The 17,229-nt window shown below is 36.8% G+C and overlaps 1 protein-coding gene across 3 annotated transcripts in view; it reads left to right on the forward strand.

Annotated features, from left to right (window-relative positions):
* Window positions 1-545: 545 nt before the first annotated feature.
* Window positions 546-17,229, forward strand: part of SKAP2 (src kinase associated phosphoprotein 2) — a 162,377-nt gene continuing 145,693 nt past the window's right edge. For all 3 annotated transcript variants that reach the window (XM_032872871.1, XM_032872867.1, XM_032872873.1), the window contains exons 1-3: window positions 546-818; window positions 10,231-10,336; window positions 10,919-10,944. In XM_032872871.1, coding sequence (XP_032728762.1) covers window positions 752-818; window positions 10,231-10,336; window positions 10,919-10,944 — 199 coding nt within the window. In that variant the 5' untranslated portion in view covers window positions 546-751. The remainder of the gene's footprint in view (window positions 819-10,230; window positions 10,337-10,918; window positions 10,945-17,229) is intronic.

Here is a 17,229-nt window from a genome sequence, read left to right on the forward strand (position 1 = left end):
ATAGTGGGGAAGTCGCTCCAACAATAAGAATTAGGTAGAAAAGTAATTTAAGAGCCAATCAGCTCTCTGGAGCAGCTCCAGACGGCTTCCCCGGGAAGACTGGCGGAAGACAAGGGACTTGGTTACCTCATTCAATCGGACAAAGAAGGCCACAATAGTTTACGGCGGCCGAAAATTCCTTGTGGGTTAACCACGTGAGGTGTTAAACCTCGGAGGGGCTGACCTTTGGCTAGAGGTCCTTTAATCGGAAAATTAGGGGCACTATGGATAACTTATTTTTCGGGATCCTGGAGAAACGGTTAGCGGTTGTGGAGGTACCAGTAACCAAAATGGCTGCAAGGCGCTTCAGGCTGCAGATCAGGTGATGCAGCCCCAGTCCGCTCCCTTCCCACCAGCCGCTCCTCCCGCTCCCTTACGTAGGGGTGGGTGTGGTCTGTCCGGAGGCTCTTTTCCGAGGCTAGGAAAACCATAGGACACATGCGCAGTTGGGCTCCTCAGGCGCTTCGGGTCTCCTCCCAGCCCATCGCCCCGCCCCAATCTGCCGGGCGGGGCTGGGCTGAGAGTCCAGCAGCTGCTGGCTAGGGCTTCCTGGACTTCCTTGTTGTGAGTCCCGGCCCGGCAGTGTCCGGACTCGTAGCACGGCTGTCCCTACCGGGACCGCTAGTCCGAGTCTAGGTCGCAGCCGCAACCTCAGCCCGTCGGTCCCCCTTTCAGCACAGGTCTTTTCCCCGTACGCCCCGCGCTCCCTAACATGCCCAACCCCAGCAGCACTTCCTCTCCCTACCCCCTCCCTGAGGAAATTAGGAACCTGTTGGCAGGTAAAGAGCGGGGGGGGAAAGGGGGCGGGCAGCGCTGCTGGGGTGGGGGCGGGGGCGAGGGGACGGCGAGCCGGTGGGGACAGAAGCATTCAGCGTCTCTGCCCTCCCTCCCCACGCTTCCCAGGTCTCCCGGCCAGTGGGAGCAGGACTGGGAAAGGGGAAGCGGGGTCTGAGAAGGAAGTGGGCGTGTGTTGAAATTTGGTTCAGGGGTGCTGGGGACGCCCCCCTGGATGGGCTACACTAACGGGATCACGACAGTTCTGTATGCATCGTGAGGACGTCGTGCCTGTGTGTGAGGGAGAAAGAGAGAGAAGGGAGAGGGAGGGGAGAGAGGGAATGATAATGAGTGAGTGTCTGAGAACTGGGAAGGGATCAGAAGTCAAAGAAGTTGTTCTTGGGGGCCTGGCCGATGGAGGAGAAGGGTGTAAAGATGCAGAAAGATGTCTGAGCTACAGGTTAGATGTTGTGGGACGCAAGGTTTTGTCATTTCTAAAACTCTCTTTTTTCTTAAACGTTCATTGCGCTCATATTTAAGACTTTCAAAGAGGGCCTGATTCTCAAATGCCCACTTGTCTTCAGCCTGAGTAACATGAAAATAAAAAAGGAAGTATGTGTTAAGGTCCAACTTCCTGTGTCACACGATGAAAGTACTTCATCTTTGCACCCTCATCTTCCCCTTTTCAGTTTTAAATGACCATTTATAGGAACTTACGTTAGGAGTTCAAGATGCGGTTCTTCAAGGATATTACGAATCCACTCCTAGTTCATTACTCTGCTAGAGAATGGAGATGTATATTTCTGCACAAAGTAGAGAACACATCTTTTCAGGGTAGCACAAATCTTACCCATCCTGATGCTCCGGAATTCTTACCATCATTCATTTTGTCATTTGGTCCATCAGAATTCTAGAAACTGAATTTTGATGGTTTTACTTTAGTTGTCTGAAGTATTTATCTTTAAATATTGGTCATGAATAGCTGGATTAGAAGAGTTTCTTTTAGATGTTTCTTACAAGTTGCTTATTTTAACTTTAAGAATTAATATCTAAAATGTGACATTTAAAATAATAAGTTGCTATTATAGTGTGAGACCAAATCTCCTAATATGCTGTTTTGCTCGTTAGCATCATGAATATGATTAAGAGAATAAAACCAATAGCGTATGAATGCAGACAGGTTTGTCTAAACACGATTACAGTGTGATAAATGCATCTGTGGTGGGATAGTATTTTACTCTTAAGAATGCTTATTGTCATTAATGGGTACCACTAAGAGAAATATAAAGAACTATAAAGACTGGTTTGAGGCAGCTTTTATTCCACTGTATGAGAGTTTCCCACGAGTACTGATTTTTGCTACAGTTAACATTTTCATTGTTACAATGTTGGAGTTTCGTGTTTAGGATACTATTTTAATTGCCAGAACCGGGACGGAGAAGTGTTTATCATTAAGTACAGACCTCTGGGTGCACACCTTTAAAAAGCTTGAGAGCTCCAACAGGAGGCAGTTTGCTATTTGGGTCCATAATCATACTTTTGTCCATAGTATGACATATAGGTTTTAAGACTCATTATTTTCTGATTCCCATAAATTACAAATATTTCATGTGGCCCTTATGTATATAATTTGCTGAAAGCTTATTATAATATTTAAATTATCTACCAATGCTTCCTATATACTTAGCCACTTCTCTCTCTTTAGTCAGTTAATATACCTGCATAATGTCTGAAATGAGTGTTTTAAAAGTCATCTTTAAAAGTCAAGTTTTCAAAACAGAGGGTTGCTAGGGGGGAGGGGAGTAGGGAGAGGGTGGCTGGGTTATGGACACTGGGGAGGGTGTGTGCTATGGTGAGTGCTGTGAAGTGTGTAAACCTGGCGATTCACAGACTTGTAACCCTGGGGCTAATAATACATTATATGTTAATAAAAAAATTAAAAAATAAATAAAAGTCAAGTTTTCAGTATTTCATATTATTAAATCACATGTAAAAACACATAAAGTGTTAAAAACAAATATGAAAATTTAAAATATTAAAATTTAAAAATTAAAATTAATCTTAAAATTTGGCTTATACTTCATATTCAGAGGACATTTTCAGGAGGTATGGCTTTGAGAGAATATCTATCTATCTATACTTTTTAAAGAAACTAGTGTTTTTCAATTTTCTTTTTTAACGTATCATTCAAAGAAAGATGTTAACATTTTGTGTTTGACTGTAATTAAAATCTTTTTGGAGATAGGAAAGGTTTCAAGAATAAGGGTTCTCAGCAGCTTTTTCACATTTTCCATCCAAAAAATTCTGCTGGGATTGTGCATGAGTATTTGTGTAATTCAAGTGTTTTGGGTAATAGTATGTGGTTAGATTTAAGATTACTACAACTATAGAGGGAGAACATTGGTTTGAATTTTAGAGATTACTGCATTACCTGATACTTTCTTTGAAACTAAGAAGGAGGTATTAGTAGTGATGGTTGTGGTTAATAGTTGAGTACTCTGAGAATGCTTGAAACCATTCCAGAATTCCCGTGTAGAGAAGATAAGGACCTAAACTTTTCAGGCACTTAAAATCTTTGTCTACAGAAAAAAAGGATGTAAAGTCAAAAGATAATGCCTATCAAAATAATATCGCTCAGACATTTCCCTTTGTGTTCTGTGTGCCTATTACTCAAATCATTGTATGTCCTGTGTTAAATGCTTGACATTTTGACTGCTTGATAGAGATAGGTGCTCAATGTATTCTTATCAGTTTATATTATTTTCTTTCTCTTTATTTTTCTTTCTAATTATAGCAATTTTAGGCTTCCCTTCACTATTTGTTCTCTTCTCTTCTCATTCTTTCCCCTCTAAAACATTCTATAGAAATGCAAAAACCCATAGATGCTATCATTCTTAACTCACATTTAATGATACTCTTGAAAAAGTGGCTATCTGGTTTTGACTGTTAGTGATATATATTTCTCTGGAATCAGTATATTAAATCTTGAAAGCCTATACTTATAAAGGTGTTGTATTATTCTTTTGTTACATGAATAGAAAAAAGGTTATAGATTTTTGTTAAAAGCAAATTTTGAACTGCCTATGTGCTATGGACAATCTTTAATTTTTTTTTTCACAACAATGGAAGAATAGGTTTAGCCTGGATAATTGGAATCAATGGATAATTTCAGATCTTGCCCATTTAATCTTTTCCTACTTCCAAATATTTTGACTAGGACAACAGCGAGAATAATCTTGATTTATGTGAGTTGTTCCTCCAGGCAGGCGAGAAAGTGAGAGGAACTAGAACCAGGGGTTCCCAACCCCCTTCATTTGTTTAATCATCCTTTGAATACTGGAGTGTTAGTAGTTTGTAATCAGATATTTGTTTTAGGACAACATGTTTGAAGAGAAAAGCTGTAAGAGGATGTAAGTTTCTTTTTATTAAGTTAGAAGATGAAACCAATGCTGATAGGAGAAAATAGTGCTTGTCAGTACTCTGAAAATCTAAACAAACAATAAACAAAGTGGCTATGTGGTTTCTCCAAAGTGACCTTGAGTCCCCCCCCCCCCCCACAGGGCAGTCTTGATTAGAAATATTGTGTTTTTCCCTACTGGGGATTTCCAGAACATTTTTTTCCTTTTCTTTTTTTTTAAACTTCACACATTAAAATGGATAATCCCTTTAGGGGCACAAGGTAAAGAATGCAATTCCGCTGAAATAGAGGGGGAATTTTTTCAGTGCTAAGAATAGTATGGTTTGATTTCCACCTTTCTTAAATTCCATTTATAATTTGGTCAACATTTTGGGTTTATTTTTCCTATGAGAATTATTTATGGTACATCTAGTGTCCATAATTTGCTTCTGGGGCATTGGCTGAGTATGTAAAGGGAAGAGTGCCACCTACTGAGTCACCAATAGTCACCTACTTCTTTAGCACCTGGATTTTCCTACAGAGTGAGAACAAGCCTGCCCCATTTTGGCAGTGGTAACTAATGAGCATAAAGGTGCTATGAGGACATTTGATCTCAAAGTGAAATCAGTTTATCATGCCTCTAAGGTTTTCTCTTCAAGAAACAGGAATATATGTTTGTAAATCAAAGGATCAAAAATTTATAATTTCTTATTATGGGTCAAATAACATAGATGTATTAAGATGTGATGTTAAGAAAATTATTTTCCTATATTAAGCATATAATATCCTACTTATTCTTGGGAGGGGATCTTTGGCTGGATTGTTTTCCAACCTCACTTTCCGTTGAAAGTATTTTCATCTCTGATATGTACAATTTTTATAGTTATTCAACCCAAGTTACACTGGGTTTCTTTAAAAAAAAAAAGACATCTAAATATATTTAAAAAATGAGAAGAAATTACCAAATAGGTTTATCTCTACATTAAAGTATTACTAGAAGGAAGATAGAAACAACAGTGTAGGAAAAGCCTCTGGTGATTTGAAACACACTTCAGTTGTCTCTCATAAATTTAAGATTAAGTGTCATATATGGGTGATAAAAGTGGCATAGGCTAGTTTTTATATACTCATTATTCACTTAGTTTGTCTTTTTCAATTAAAGCCAGGTCTATCTTTTTCATTCCACTGAGTTTACATTTCTTTTTCAATCACATACTGAACACATTACAATAGATGCTACCTAACAGTGAATATAGTGTAAATCTCAGACTAATGTGTTATTCACTGTGGCTTCTTTGAAAATGCGTGGTAAAAAGACTTTGATTATTATAAGGTGTTATTTATCAAGAGTCATCTTTTAGAGGGGAAACATGTTCATCTGTATTCTTCAACAGCCCAGTTTTCTATCAAAATAAATCATGGAACCTCCAAAGCCAATTTTGAAAATTTTATCAGATGATTGAATTGTAAGACTCAGGACTGTTTCCCTTATTGTCCTATGAGAACTTGTGCTTGTTCATGTCTCTCCCATGTTTAGAAAATCCACAGTTCAACCATAACCTGTAAAAGTGCTATATAATCAAGGAAAGACATTGATTAGAGAATCAATAACTTTTCACTTAGCCATTTTCCAACTTTGGGCATTGATCTACATGTGCCCAGTTTAATTGATTTTCATGTTTTTACCAGTAGGTATTTGGTCAGACGGTACCCCGCTTTTAACAGAGAAGAACAGCTTATTTTTTCTTTTGTTCTGATGTCAGCTTAAAGTTTGGCTGGGATTCTTAGCATATTAAGTTTTGTAATAGTACCTTAGTGAATACATAGTAAAACCTGGCCCAATTCATAAAGTAAGGAGGGTGTGGAATTCAGTAAGTAAAGCCATTTGGGGGGTGAGGTGTGATTGGTTTTACACTTATGTTATTGATCTGGAGCTGAGCAATTGGTAGGTGGATTCAGTCCAATTCTTGGCCCTCCTGTACAAGTCAGGCCCTCACAGAGGCTGTGTGTGTGTGCAGGCAAGCCTTCTCAAGGTGATAATTGGGTGGTTGGGAAAGGAGGCAGAAGACATCAGGTGCTACCTTTGTGACTGATTTCCAAGCTCCCAGGAAGTCCTATTCCAGGCTGCTTGCTGGTCAAGCATGGTGAGGGCAAGTGACCAAACCTCAGCTTTCTTCAAGAGTGGGAACCTAGGTACTGAGCTTTGAAAGGGTGGCAGTTTATTTATTTATTTATTTTTTGTTTGTTTGCCAGAATTTAAAAACTGCTCTAACCTTTTGTGGTTTCAAGTTTTCACTGTGTGACCCATATGGAAGGTGGTAGAAAGCAGTTAGCGTGTGTCTCTCTCTCTCTATTAGATACCTGTCCTAGCCACTCGGACTATAGGGAAAGACGGGGGAGGTAGGCAGTTTTTCTGGGGGTCCATACCTACAGAAAAAGAAAAAAAGAGGAAATTAGAATGCCATTCCATGGTCTGGTGTGTGCTGTGTTTGCCTCTTAGGGGTTGTGCTGGCTTTTGAGAGGTTTCCAACTTAAACTGCTTGAGATTGCTGAGCCAAGACATGATGTCATCTTTTAATTTTGTTTCAGACCTTAACAGTTATCTACAGAGCGGTTGTAAGTCTGATCTTCTGAGGGCCCTCTCCCCCAGATCTTTACAGTTGTACCGGGAGATAAGGTTTATTCTTGGCAGTGTTAAGGTGTAAAAGGAAGAAAAATCACCACCACATTTACAGTCTCTGGGATAACTTTTTCCTTGGTGATGACTCGGGGGCAGAGGCTGATGGAGATGAGCCTGATTCTGGGGTTAAATGCCAGCAGCGCTGACCCGCAGTCTGCGTGGCTGCGGGCGGGGTGGTGCAGCGTTGGGGCTCCCTGGAACTGTGCTTTCTCGGCGCGGGCCTGGCGGGTCCCCAAGCTTGGATGAGTGCGTGCGTGACTTGAGATCCCTCCCTCTGAAGAAGAGGAATTCTGACTCGCCAGACTGAGAGGCTGGGGAGGACGCAGGCTGACCTTTTCTTACAATCGAATTACCACTGTTCCCCGAATTACAGGCAGTCTGGAGTCAGTGAAATCTACATATCAACCGAGGGACACGACCCCTAAAGGAAGGTAGAAGAGGGCTAACGCGCTTGCTAGTTTACCGTTTTGCAGGGCTACTCAGAGCACGATAAAAAGCTTCAAATCTCTTCTCCAACCAGCCAGAGGAGCGCTTGATTCGTCCAGGACTTTTATTGCCCGCTTTTGAAATATTACCCTGGCTCTGAGCTACAAAGCCGCAGATCCAGTTCCATTTGTCTGGCGAGGGCGCTGCCCCAAACCCGTGCTCCCTGCTCACAGCTCCTAGGATGGGAACCCCGGGGTTTAACACTCCCAAGTGTCGAGTGTTCGAGGACCGCGGAGCGGAAGTGTCTCCCAGGAAAGCCCGGAGTAACATCTGAGCGCTCGCCCAGTCTTTGCTCTGGGCGAGCAGGGTCCCTGCTTTGCGCAGGGACACGGCGGAAGGGTCTCCCGCGCATCCAGAGGGTGTCGGTGCCTGGGAGAGGCTGGTTTTGTTCAATTCGAAAATAAATGGGCATAGTGTGGATTTTAAGAAATAGCCCAGATATCAAAAACTTCAAAACCGACGGAATCTGTGGGCACCAACAAACTAAGATTTCAGGAATAAATTCCACTTTCAAGTTCCTAACTTATTTGTTAAAAAAGAAAAAACACAAGAAAACAGCAAAAACGGTTCTTACACTCTTCTTCTCTCCTTGAGAAATAATTAATTAAAAAATCAATGTTTATTAAATCTTTTTAGTTGCCTTAAACCCCCTTTTTGGGTTTAGTTTAAGAATACATCAAGATTACTCTAAAACTACAGATGTTTTCCCTTGCCAGATCTCGGAATCTTCTCCCCCTCAACAAACAACACGGTTCTCCTAGCAGTCTCACACTCTTTCAACAAGCATTTCCTCATAAAATGGCATGGGTCAGAATTTTAAAAATATTTTTTGGGAGTGTTAGGAAACCCTGTATAGGGCATTGCAGCTTTTTCTGTTTTCTGAGTTTTTATAGAACTGAAACGACCTTTTAAAGAAATAACTCTTGGGCTGTAATTCCTTCTGGTATTGCTTCCGGAGATAGAAAATAGATCCTGTTTGTTTAAATTTGGATTGTGTAATGAAAATGTAAAATAGGCAATTAAATACTTGTGGATGAGGGAATTAAAGACAGACACTGAGTGAAAGTAATATTAAGCAGACTATTCTCCAGTCTTTGTGCCAGAGACTCTCAAGTATTGAGTCCGGTTGGATGAAAGAATCAGTAGTAGACGTGCTACTTCTTCCCTTATTTGAGTAGATGTACTGTCACCGACTCAGAGAAGCCAGTGATCGTCTTCATTTCAGCTAATGTCCGAATGTCCAAAGATTGCTTGTTTCCCTGGCTACAAAATTTAAAGAGTTTAAAGGAGAGTGCTTTTGTGTGTGTGTGTTTTTAAGTAAGTTTCATTATTTTAAACTCACTTTAGAAGTCTGGCTCTAATTTGCACTGGTTATGGATTATGTCTATATATTCTCCTCTTCAAAATATGGACAGCTTAAGTAAAGAGAAGCTGTGGCATTTTGGTTTCATTTCGTTTTGATACTTACGTGTAATATTAGTCAGTAATGGACTTCAAACCAGAAAGCTATTTAAAAAAAATTATTCCAAGATTAAATTTTAATTCTTTCACTTGTCATATTGATTTAGTGAAAAATGATCATTATACATTTATTAATGTTTGGGATAACAGTTTAATCACCTTTGCTTATTGGATGAAGATACTATTGTAATGAAGAATTTAAAATCGATTAAAACATTCTATCTCAAATACTGGGTTTTAAATTGTTAATTATAAGTACAGTTGAAAGAGTATTGTAGTGCTTTGAATTAATTACATATACTATTATATTCTGTGATACTGTCTTTTTATCAGTGTGAGTTAGGGGACAAAGTAGTTAAATAAAAAGAAAGTAAAACATACATCTCTTCAATATGAAATATGGATGGTTTGCACTCATACCTACTTTAAAATTTTTTATGGTATCCTTTATATCAGATATCTCAAAGTAAGATTTGAACATCTGAATATAAAATTAACTTAAAGTTGCACAATGGTTCATGAACAATATGAATGGGACTATTATAAAGTCAAACCAGTAAAGACTAGTTGGAATTTTGTACTAGAAAGCAGAATAATTTACAAGTTTATTAAATTTTAAGTGGAAATGTTATATGAAACCATGGAAATCTTATTTCTTGGTTACTATATTTTTAAATAGTGGATGAATCTACTTTTGTCACTTCTTCTTTTATTTAAAGAAATATTTCCAGGTGGTAATACCCAGGCAGAAAGCAAGAACACACAAAACCACATAGCAGACTCTTTTTTTTTTTTTTTTTTGAAGGTGGCTGGTAGAATGGATGGGCCAGGTAGGAAGGAAGAGGGTTTGATTTGGAATCTTGGCTAGAAGAAGGGATTTATTTTTTCCTTTAAAACATTAAATATTGCACATACCTGAAAATGGATTGCACTGGAAAAAACAGGCCCTTGCCAGAGACATTAGCTTATATTGATATAATATTGTGAATGACCCGTTTATACAGGAGCTTACAAAATACTACAAAATGATAGTAACACATGCATAAAAGCTCTGTGCTTGCTTTTATATGAGAGAATTTGTTTTATGGGGCACCATAGTTTATTAAAACTTGTGAGCTTCTCTCCGGTTTAATGATGCCAAACATCTAAGTAGCATTTGCTGTGCTAAGCGTAAGTAGAGCATACAAATTTTATTAGCTAAGTGGTGAGCAGATTTGTCCAACTTAGTATTTGAAACATATTTCAACTGTTATGCTTTGGATTGATAAATAACTGTAACAAATTGTACAGAGATTAACACTTATGGGTAGAAACAATCATTGTCTTATTTGTCTTCACAAAAAATGATTCTTTTCTATAATTTGTATCCCGTTTCTTATATTTCATGGTTTAGATGTTGAAACATTTGTGGCAGACACACTGAGAGGGGAAAATTTATCCAAGAAAGCAAAGGAAAAGAGAGAATCCCTTATTAAGAAGATAAAAGATGTAAAGTCTATGTAAGTCACTTACTCGCTGTTTTTTATTTCTTACTTAGAAGCAGCTTCGTAGTTAACATTTTAATAAAGAATTATCTTGGAATTACCTTTCTTTATGTCCTAATTGAATTGGTGTTAAATATTTTAAAGGATAAAATATATGTCCTTTATGATAGTTTTTAAAAACTGACACGCTTCTCATATTATCTTTTTTTAAGGTTCCTTGATTATTTTTTCTAAGCATTCTAGTAAAATCCAACTGTTTATTTTAATTATTGAAGATATATTTGGTTTAAATAATAGGACAAAGGTAGGTTGAGAATTTTAATATAAATACCTCTAGATATGGAAATGAATAAATATAATGTATATCATGGATACTAAAGATTTTAATTCTACGACTGTATCTTGGGTCTTTATACTTTTGTTATAAATCCATAAGGCTTTTGGAATTGTCATTTCAGAATAGGAAGTGCTTTTTTCTCTAAACATGTCTTTATGATACATATTTTAAAATAGGTGTGAATTATTGCCAATGAATAAACCTTGTTTCGATTTGTCAACCCTCATTTTAAAATATAATATTCCTGCTTTATTTTCCAGCTATCTTCAGGACTTTCAAGACAAAGGTAATTCTTAAGTTTGTCCACCTTGAAATTTTTTATCCCTGTGGAGATGTTCAATAGGGTAATCTAAAACATACTGAAATTTGATAGTTGGGATCAAAATTTAAATTTCCATATTGTATGCTTAGACTTTCAACATGAGAGTGCTAGCTCCCCCTGCTGAGAAAAAAATTAAAAAGCATATCCAGAATCTAGTCTGCACAGTCTCCTGATGCAGAAATCTTATGTATTTAATATTCTTAGGTGCTTTAATGTTTTTTCACATTGTGGCAGAACTTTGTTAAGAGAAGTATGAAGTTGCAGGTACACGTGGAATAATCTGGTAGAGAAGAGGTGAGGCACTAAGCTAACATCATTTAACCCAGCAGAGATGATTTTATAGCTGTGATGGGATCAGGAGGGCCTGTGGCTCAGCTGCTCATAAGTAATGTTTTTAAAGAGTGATTGTCTTTAAAAATATCAGTTTTTGTTTGAAAGGATGAGTAAAATCTTTTTCAAGTGCTTGTTTTTATTATTGTGATTCTTTTAGTATGAATAAATGTATGCTATAGAAATTTTCAGAGAAGGGGTTGAACTTAATTTTTTCACAGTATGTGAGAGTGCTGTAACCTGATTGACTTCCTTTAGATTTGGGGGATGGTTGCTTAATGTATTGAAAACCAAATCAGGAAGGGCATAGGAAGTTCCTACTCCTTCACGTCTTCAGTTCTATAAGGGAAACTGGGTATGGCCCTCACTTCCAGGATGCTAATTCATAGGTCATGACCTGGAGCCTGTGGATGCTGGGATGAGGGTCACAACATGAGGTCAGCTAACCAATGGGGAGTTAGGATCTGGGTTTAGGAAAAACAGTATGGCATCTTCTAACTGGGGTTAACAGATACCACCGAGTAATTCCTAGCTCTACCAACTGATAAGTGAGAAAATAATAACAGTTTCCATAAATGAAGTACTTCACCAGGCAGACCTAAATCCAAACAGTTATAAGGAAGCCATAGTTTCTTTTCTTTTACTTTAAAAAAAAAAAAGCTTTTATTTATTTATTTGGCAGACAGAGATCATGATTAGGCAGAGAGGCAGGCAGAGAGAGAGAGGAGGAAGCAGGCTTCCTGCTGAGCAGAGAGCCCGATGTGGGGCTCAATCCCAGGACCTTGGGATCATGACCTGAGTGGAAGGCAGAGGCTTTAACCCACTGAGCCACCCAGGCACCCCCATAGTTTCTTTTTGCATTAAATCATCAAGATCGATGTGATTGGAGGGAATGAGATTTTTTTTTCATATGGAAAATTTTAACACTACTAAAGAGAAGAGCAGGAAACTCTTCTTCCCCACAAATACCCACTTCTTTGTACTTGACATCCAGTCCTGAACTGTGGGTTTAATCATCTGCATTTTGCTTAGTTGAAGATAGAAATAATGAGTTTATGTGTTCTTATTGTAACATTTATACAGCACTGTTCATAGAGGAATACTAGATTTCAGGTTCTGTCTTAAAAGACATACTCTGTTCCAGTGATAATTTATCAAACTCTCATTGTGACTGAATTACTAGTACATTTAAAAATTTTAAGCTAAGAAAGCATAATAATGAAGTCGTTGTATAACTATATGATTCAATAATTGGGTAGGAACTTTGCCTTTGGTATTCTGGTTTATGACTTGTTCAGATGTGTAGATATTAACATTATTTTGCTGAGATACAGTCTTTGCCTCTAAAGAGAATGGAAATTGCTAGTATTTGATAGAAAGTGAAAAATGAGCCTAGAATAGGAGTTCAAACATCACAGAATTCAGAGATTCCCCATAACCATCTTTCTCGGAATAAGCCATTTAAGCTCACTACTCCTGTGTTGAGTTAACTAATCACCAAAAGTGACTGCTTAAAAGTAAGCCTATGGTTAAATTAGGTATATACCTTGGAGAAATATGAGAAGCTGAATAATTTTGTGCCATTATACCCTCAAAATATATTCAGCTTTATTCTAAAAAAAAAAAAAAATTCCTGTAGTTAGGAGTAGCAAAGTTAGTACAGACTTCATAGTTACAAAGTAATTATTCAAGATACTTTTTTTAAAAAATAGGAAATCAGTAATGATCAGATCTCTACATTGAGTAAATTCACCTAAGTATGTTTTGATACTGCTGCTTTTCTTTTTCTTCTTACATTTTCTCTTTGGGGTTTTGGGTTGTCTTCACCCAAGCAGACCTGGACAGAATTCCTTTTGGCTGTTTTCCTGCTCTTTCTCTTTTTCTCCCTCCCTCTCTCTCTCCCCCTCAGGTTAATATGGGGTCACAATGAAGTAAACAGAGGATGTTTTCCTCCTTTTTACTTTTATATTCCTATTTCACCTATTTTATCTTTTTACAATGGCAGTTAAATATGATTTTAATATCATTAATGGAAGAAAAGAGGACCAAGTGAAGTGTTCTTAAGTAAAATGAATTAATTCAGTTATTACTTTCTAATTAGTAGATTAATTCTTTGTCTAGTGTACATGGATGTTTATCATCCTTCCTTAATCCGTATCTCCTCCCTCCCCTTACACCGTAGGTACTACTCCATCATCCTGAGATTTAACAATATAGAATTTATAGTTTGTTGTTCTTCAGTTCTTGAAATGAGTTGAACTGATACAGTTGTTGAAACACCGAGCTGCATAGATCTTAGAGGATTTTTAAAAAGTATTTCCTTTTTTTTTTTTTTTTTGGTGAGAACAGTTTGAACTTGTAGAAACTTATTTTATTACAGTAACTCCTAGATATTGAAGCTTGTTCATTAATTTTCTGTTTGCTGTTAACAATCATTTTCAGTTGCTTTCTGAAAATTTCCCTTTCATTTCTTTAATTTATTAAGGATTCTTGATTATGTCTCCTCCTATACTCAAGTCTAGATCTGACTTGTGACTGGGACTTTAAATAAATGACTTGTGACTTTATTCTAAACTGTGACTTTAGAATAAATTATTAGTGGATTTTCTAAATTCCTTAATTTTACTTGTATATAGGAAAGATTTGAATCTAAGGAACTAGAACCTATCTTGCTTAGTCTGGTCCCTGTTACTTATTTGAAATTTTGCCCATTCTATCTAGAATAGAGAGCTTTTTTTTTTTGTTTTTTTTTTAAGATTTTATTTATTTATGTATTTGTGGAAGAGAGAGTGTGTGCATGAGTGAGGGGAGGGGTAGAAGGGGAGGGAGAGAGAATCTTTTCTGAAGATTTTATTTATTTATTTAGAAGGGGGTGGGTATGGGGCAGAGGCAGGGGGAGAAAGAGAATCTCAAGCTGATTCCAGGCTGATCATGGAGTCCAATTCAGGGCTTGATCTCATGACCTTTAGATCATGACCTGAGCCAAAAATCAAGAGTCAGACACTTAACTGACTGAGCTACCCAGATGCCTCAGAGAGAGCTCCTTATATCCTTCAAATATTGTGCATGATGAGGTAATTTTCCCTAGTTTCCTATTCTTGGTTGCAATATAGCCTAATAGTATTGAGTGTACTCCTGAATTTAGGCTTCATGCACTAACACTAAGCTACTTTTAGAATTATTTTAGAATAATTATGGTTATTTTAGAATTTGTTACTGTCGTATGACATGGTCATAAGTCCCTTAAATGTGACCTGAAGTAATTATTTTTCTAATGAAAACATATTACTAATTGAGTAAAGACTGTTACTGAGTATAAGACAGAATTTTCTGATATCCATTAGATATACGATAAAAAAGTTTTACTTGTATCTTGCCCTTATATTAGTCTTTTGTTTTTTTACTCCAGTGTAATTTAGGTTTGATTAGTTTCTTTATAGAATGATTAAAATAATGTGAAGATACCCATGCATGACATATATGTCTACTGACATTCAATAAATAGTATATTTATGTGTATTCTCAGATTCATCTTCATTTATCAAGAGGATTTAAGTAAATCTTGATTTACAATTCAGTTTTCAAATAATTTTTGAGGAATTTATGAATTGTTGAAAGAAGGACATATTAACACGAGACAAATATTTCAAGAGAATATTTTCAGACTTGTAAAATATTAAATGTCTATAGCTTAAAAATGTGACTGTATTGTTTTCAGTTCCCTTTAGATGCCGTACCTAAAAAGCTCCCATTTTCTTCTTTAAAATATTTTCCATCTAATTAAAAAAAATATGTAATTGATTTTGTCCTTGAGACTTCATTGATATTGTTAAATATACATAGATTTACTTAGTAATTTCCTTTGACCTCATTTGTGTTACTAAGTTTATTAATGGACTAAAGTGCTTTTTTTAAAAATAGCTGGACTGTTAGGTAAGAAGGGATTCATTTTAGTTTGTTCTGATGGAATCCTTAAGAGCACAGAAAAGTCAAAAGTTCGGATGATGTTTAATTTTGTTTCCTTTATCCTTTTAAATAAATAATATGTTTGGTTGAAAGTTATCCCACCAATGAAATCTGAGCAAATAACTTGAACTTCCTCCCTGCCCCCCACCCATCTCTGGCCTTGTACAAATGTGTTAAGTATGTCTGAAATTATGGGGCCTATAGGAGTAGAAGTATATTTCAGAGGTAGTGCTTGAGAAATGGTATCCTTATTTTAAAGCTCTGCCTCACGCATGCTCTCTGTTAAGCCTTCCGATTGCAGATGAGTTATGAACAGAATCTCCTTCTTTGTGGTGACCCAAATCCTTCAAAGTCTGAAGAATTAAACTACAGATTCCCATAAGAAACGTCACATTAAATGCTTAATTCTGTCAATTTAGTTGTATGTTATTACTTGAGAAATTAATTTGGACAAGTGAATGGGGTAGAGAATTAGAAATTAATTTGTTTTCACTCAAGTCCTTTTTATCCTCAAGTTCGCCTTTCATGCTCTAAAGGGGGAATGACCATCACCTCAGTTTAAGGTGTATTATTTAGTTTAATGTTTACCCGATTGTGTTTCAGATGTGTTTGACAAAACAAGCAGTAAATTGGTTCCGTCACCTTCTGCAGTGGTAGAGATCATGACTGTCAGCTGTTGGGGGCTTCGTCTCCAGGCATTTAGGAAAATGTTAATTGATGATGAACAATATAATAAGGAAGGGATAATAGTGATTTGAACTTAACTATTATAACCTTAAAAATGTTTATCAGAGAAATATGCTGCTGTGGGTAGGATTCAGCTTTGATTTTTGCCATGATATTTAAGTTGCCACTGAAATTACAGGAAGGGAAGTCTTGGATCATTGTCTTTTAGACTGTTAACTTTGTATCGTTAATTAAACTTTTAAAAGTTGTGGGATAAATCAAATGGTTTTCTAGGGAAACAAGAAACAGTATTAATGAGCAACAACCCCATAATTATCCTTGTGAGTATATAACAGGGACACATTCATGTCTTTTCTTTGCGCAATAACTTTTACAAAGAAGTATTTTTAAACTGATCATTAATTTTATGACCACAGAAATGAGATGCAAAATTTATGCTGTTGTCATTGGCACAGGCTCAAGGCACCACTGACATTATGTGTGATTGTAATAGAATGGCTGCCAACTAATGATTCTGTAGACATTTCATTTGAGCATGCTTTTCTTTTAGATGTCTGATTAGGCTGTAATGCTTTCAATTATGTCTGTAAATTGTATTGGATACGTTTACCTGATGCCCATTGTTGCTTTGGAGTTCAGTTTTCTATTACATAAACACAAGTTGAACATTTACCTTTTAATTTATAGAAGTCTTTGCAGGTATAGCTACAAATACTCAGCCCCTGGGGAGGAGGAAAAAAAAAAAAGCTTTGCACTACTCAACAGCGACCCCTGTGTTCAATTAAAGGTCCTTATAATACAGCTCTTTATTGGGTTGAAAAAAGAAATAATTGGGAAGGAGGAAAAGGGATGGATCATCCCTGGAACAGCAGTAAAATGAAGAAGAACATTTTGAAAAATGATGTGTCATTTCTTAATGTGGGTTGAAAAGGGAATAACCCTATATAGATACCGCAGAGATTAAAAAAATTTTTTTCTTTTACTTTCTGGGTTAATTCAAGGGAGCTTAAAAAAGGGGGAACAAGAGGGGAGGGGGAAGAAGCCAGTAGCAGTATTTAATTTTTTTTGTTTTAGATAAATATAAATTACCACATTAATTACAAAAAACATTTGAAATGAGCTGCAGTACTTAGAATGGTAAGCTGAAGATGATTTCACTTAAATGATAGAAATGTATTTTTTTAAACACGAAATCCAGAAGACTCTAACATGTTAGTAACCAATTTGTATAAAAATATTCTTAGCTTACAAATATTATGTTTAGCT

This window comes from Lontra canadensis, unplaced genomic scaffold (assembly GCF_010015895.1).
Source record: "Lontra canadensis isolate GAN:19392208 unplaced genomic scaffold, GSC_riverotter_1.0 scaffold2, whole genome shotgun sequence".
Classification (NCBI taxonomy): Eukaryota; Metazoa; Chordata; class Mammalia; order Carnivora; family Mustelidae; genus Lontra; species Lontra canadensis.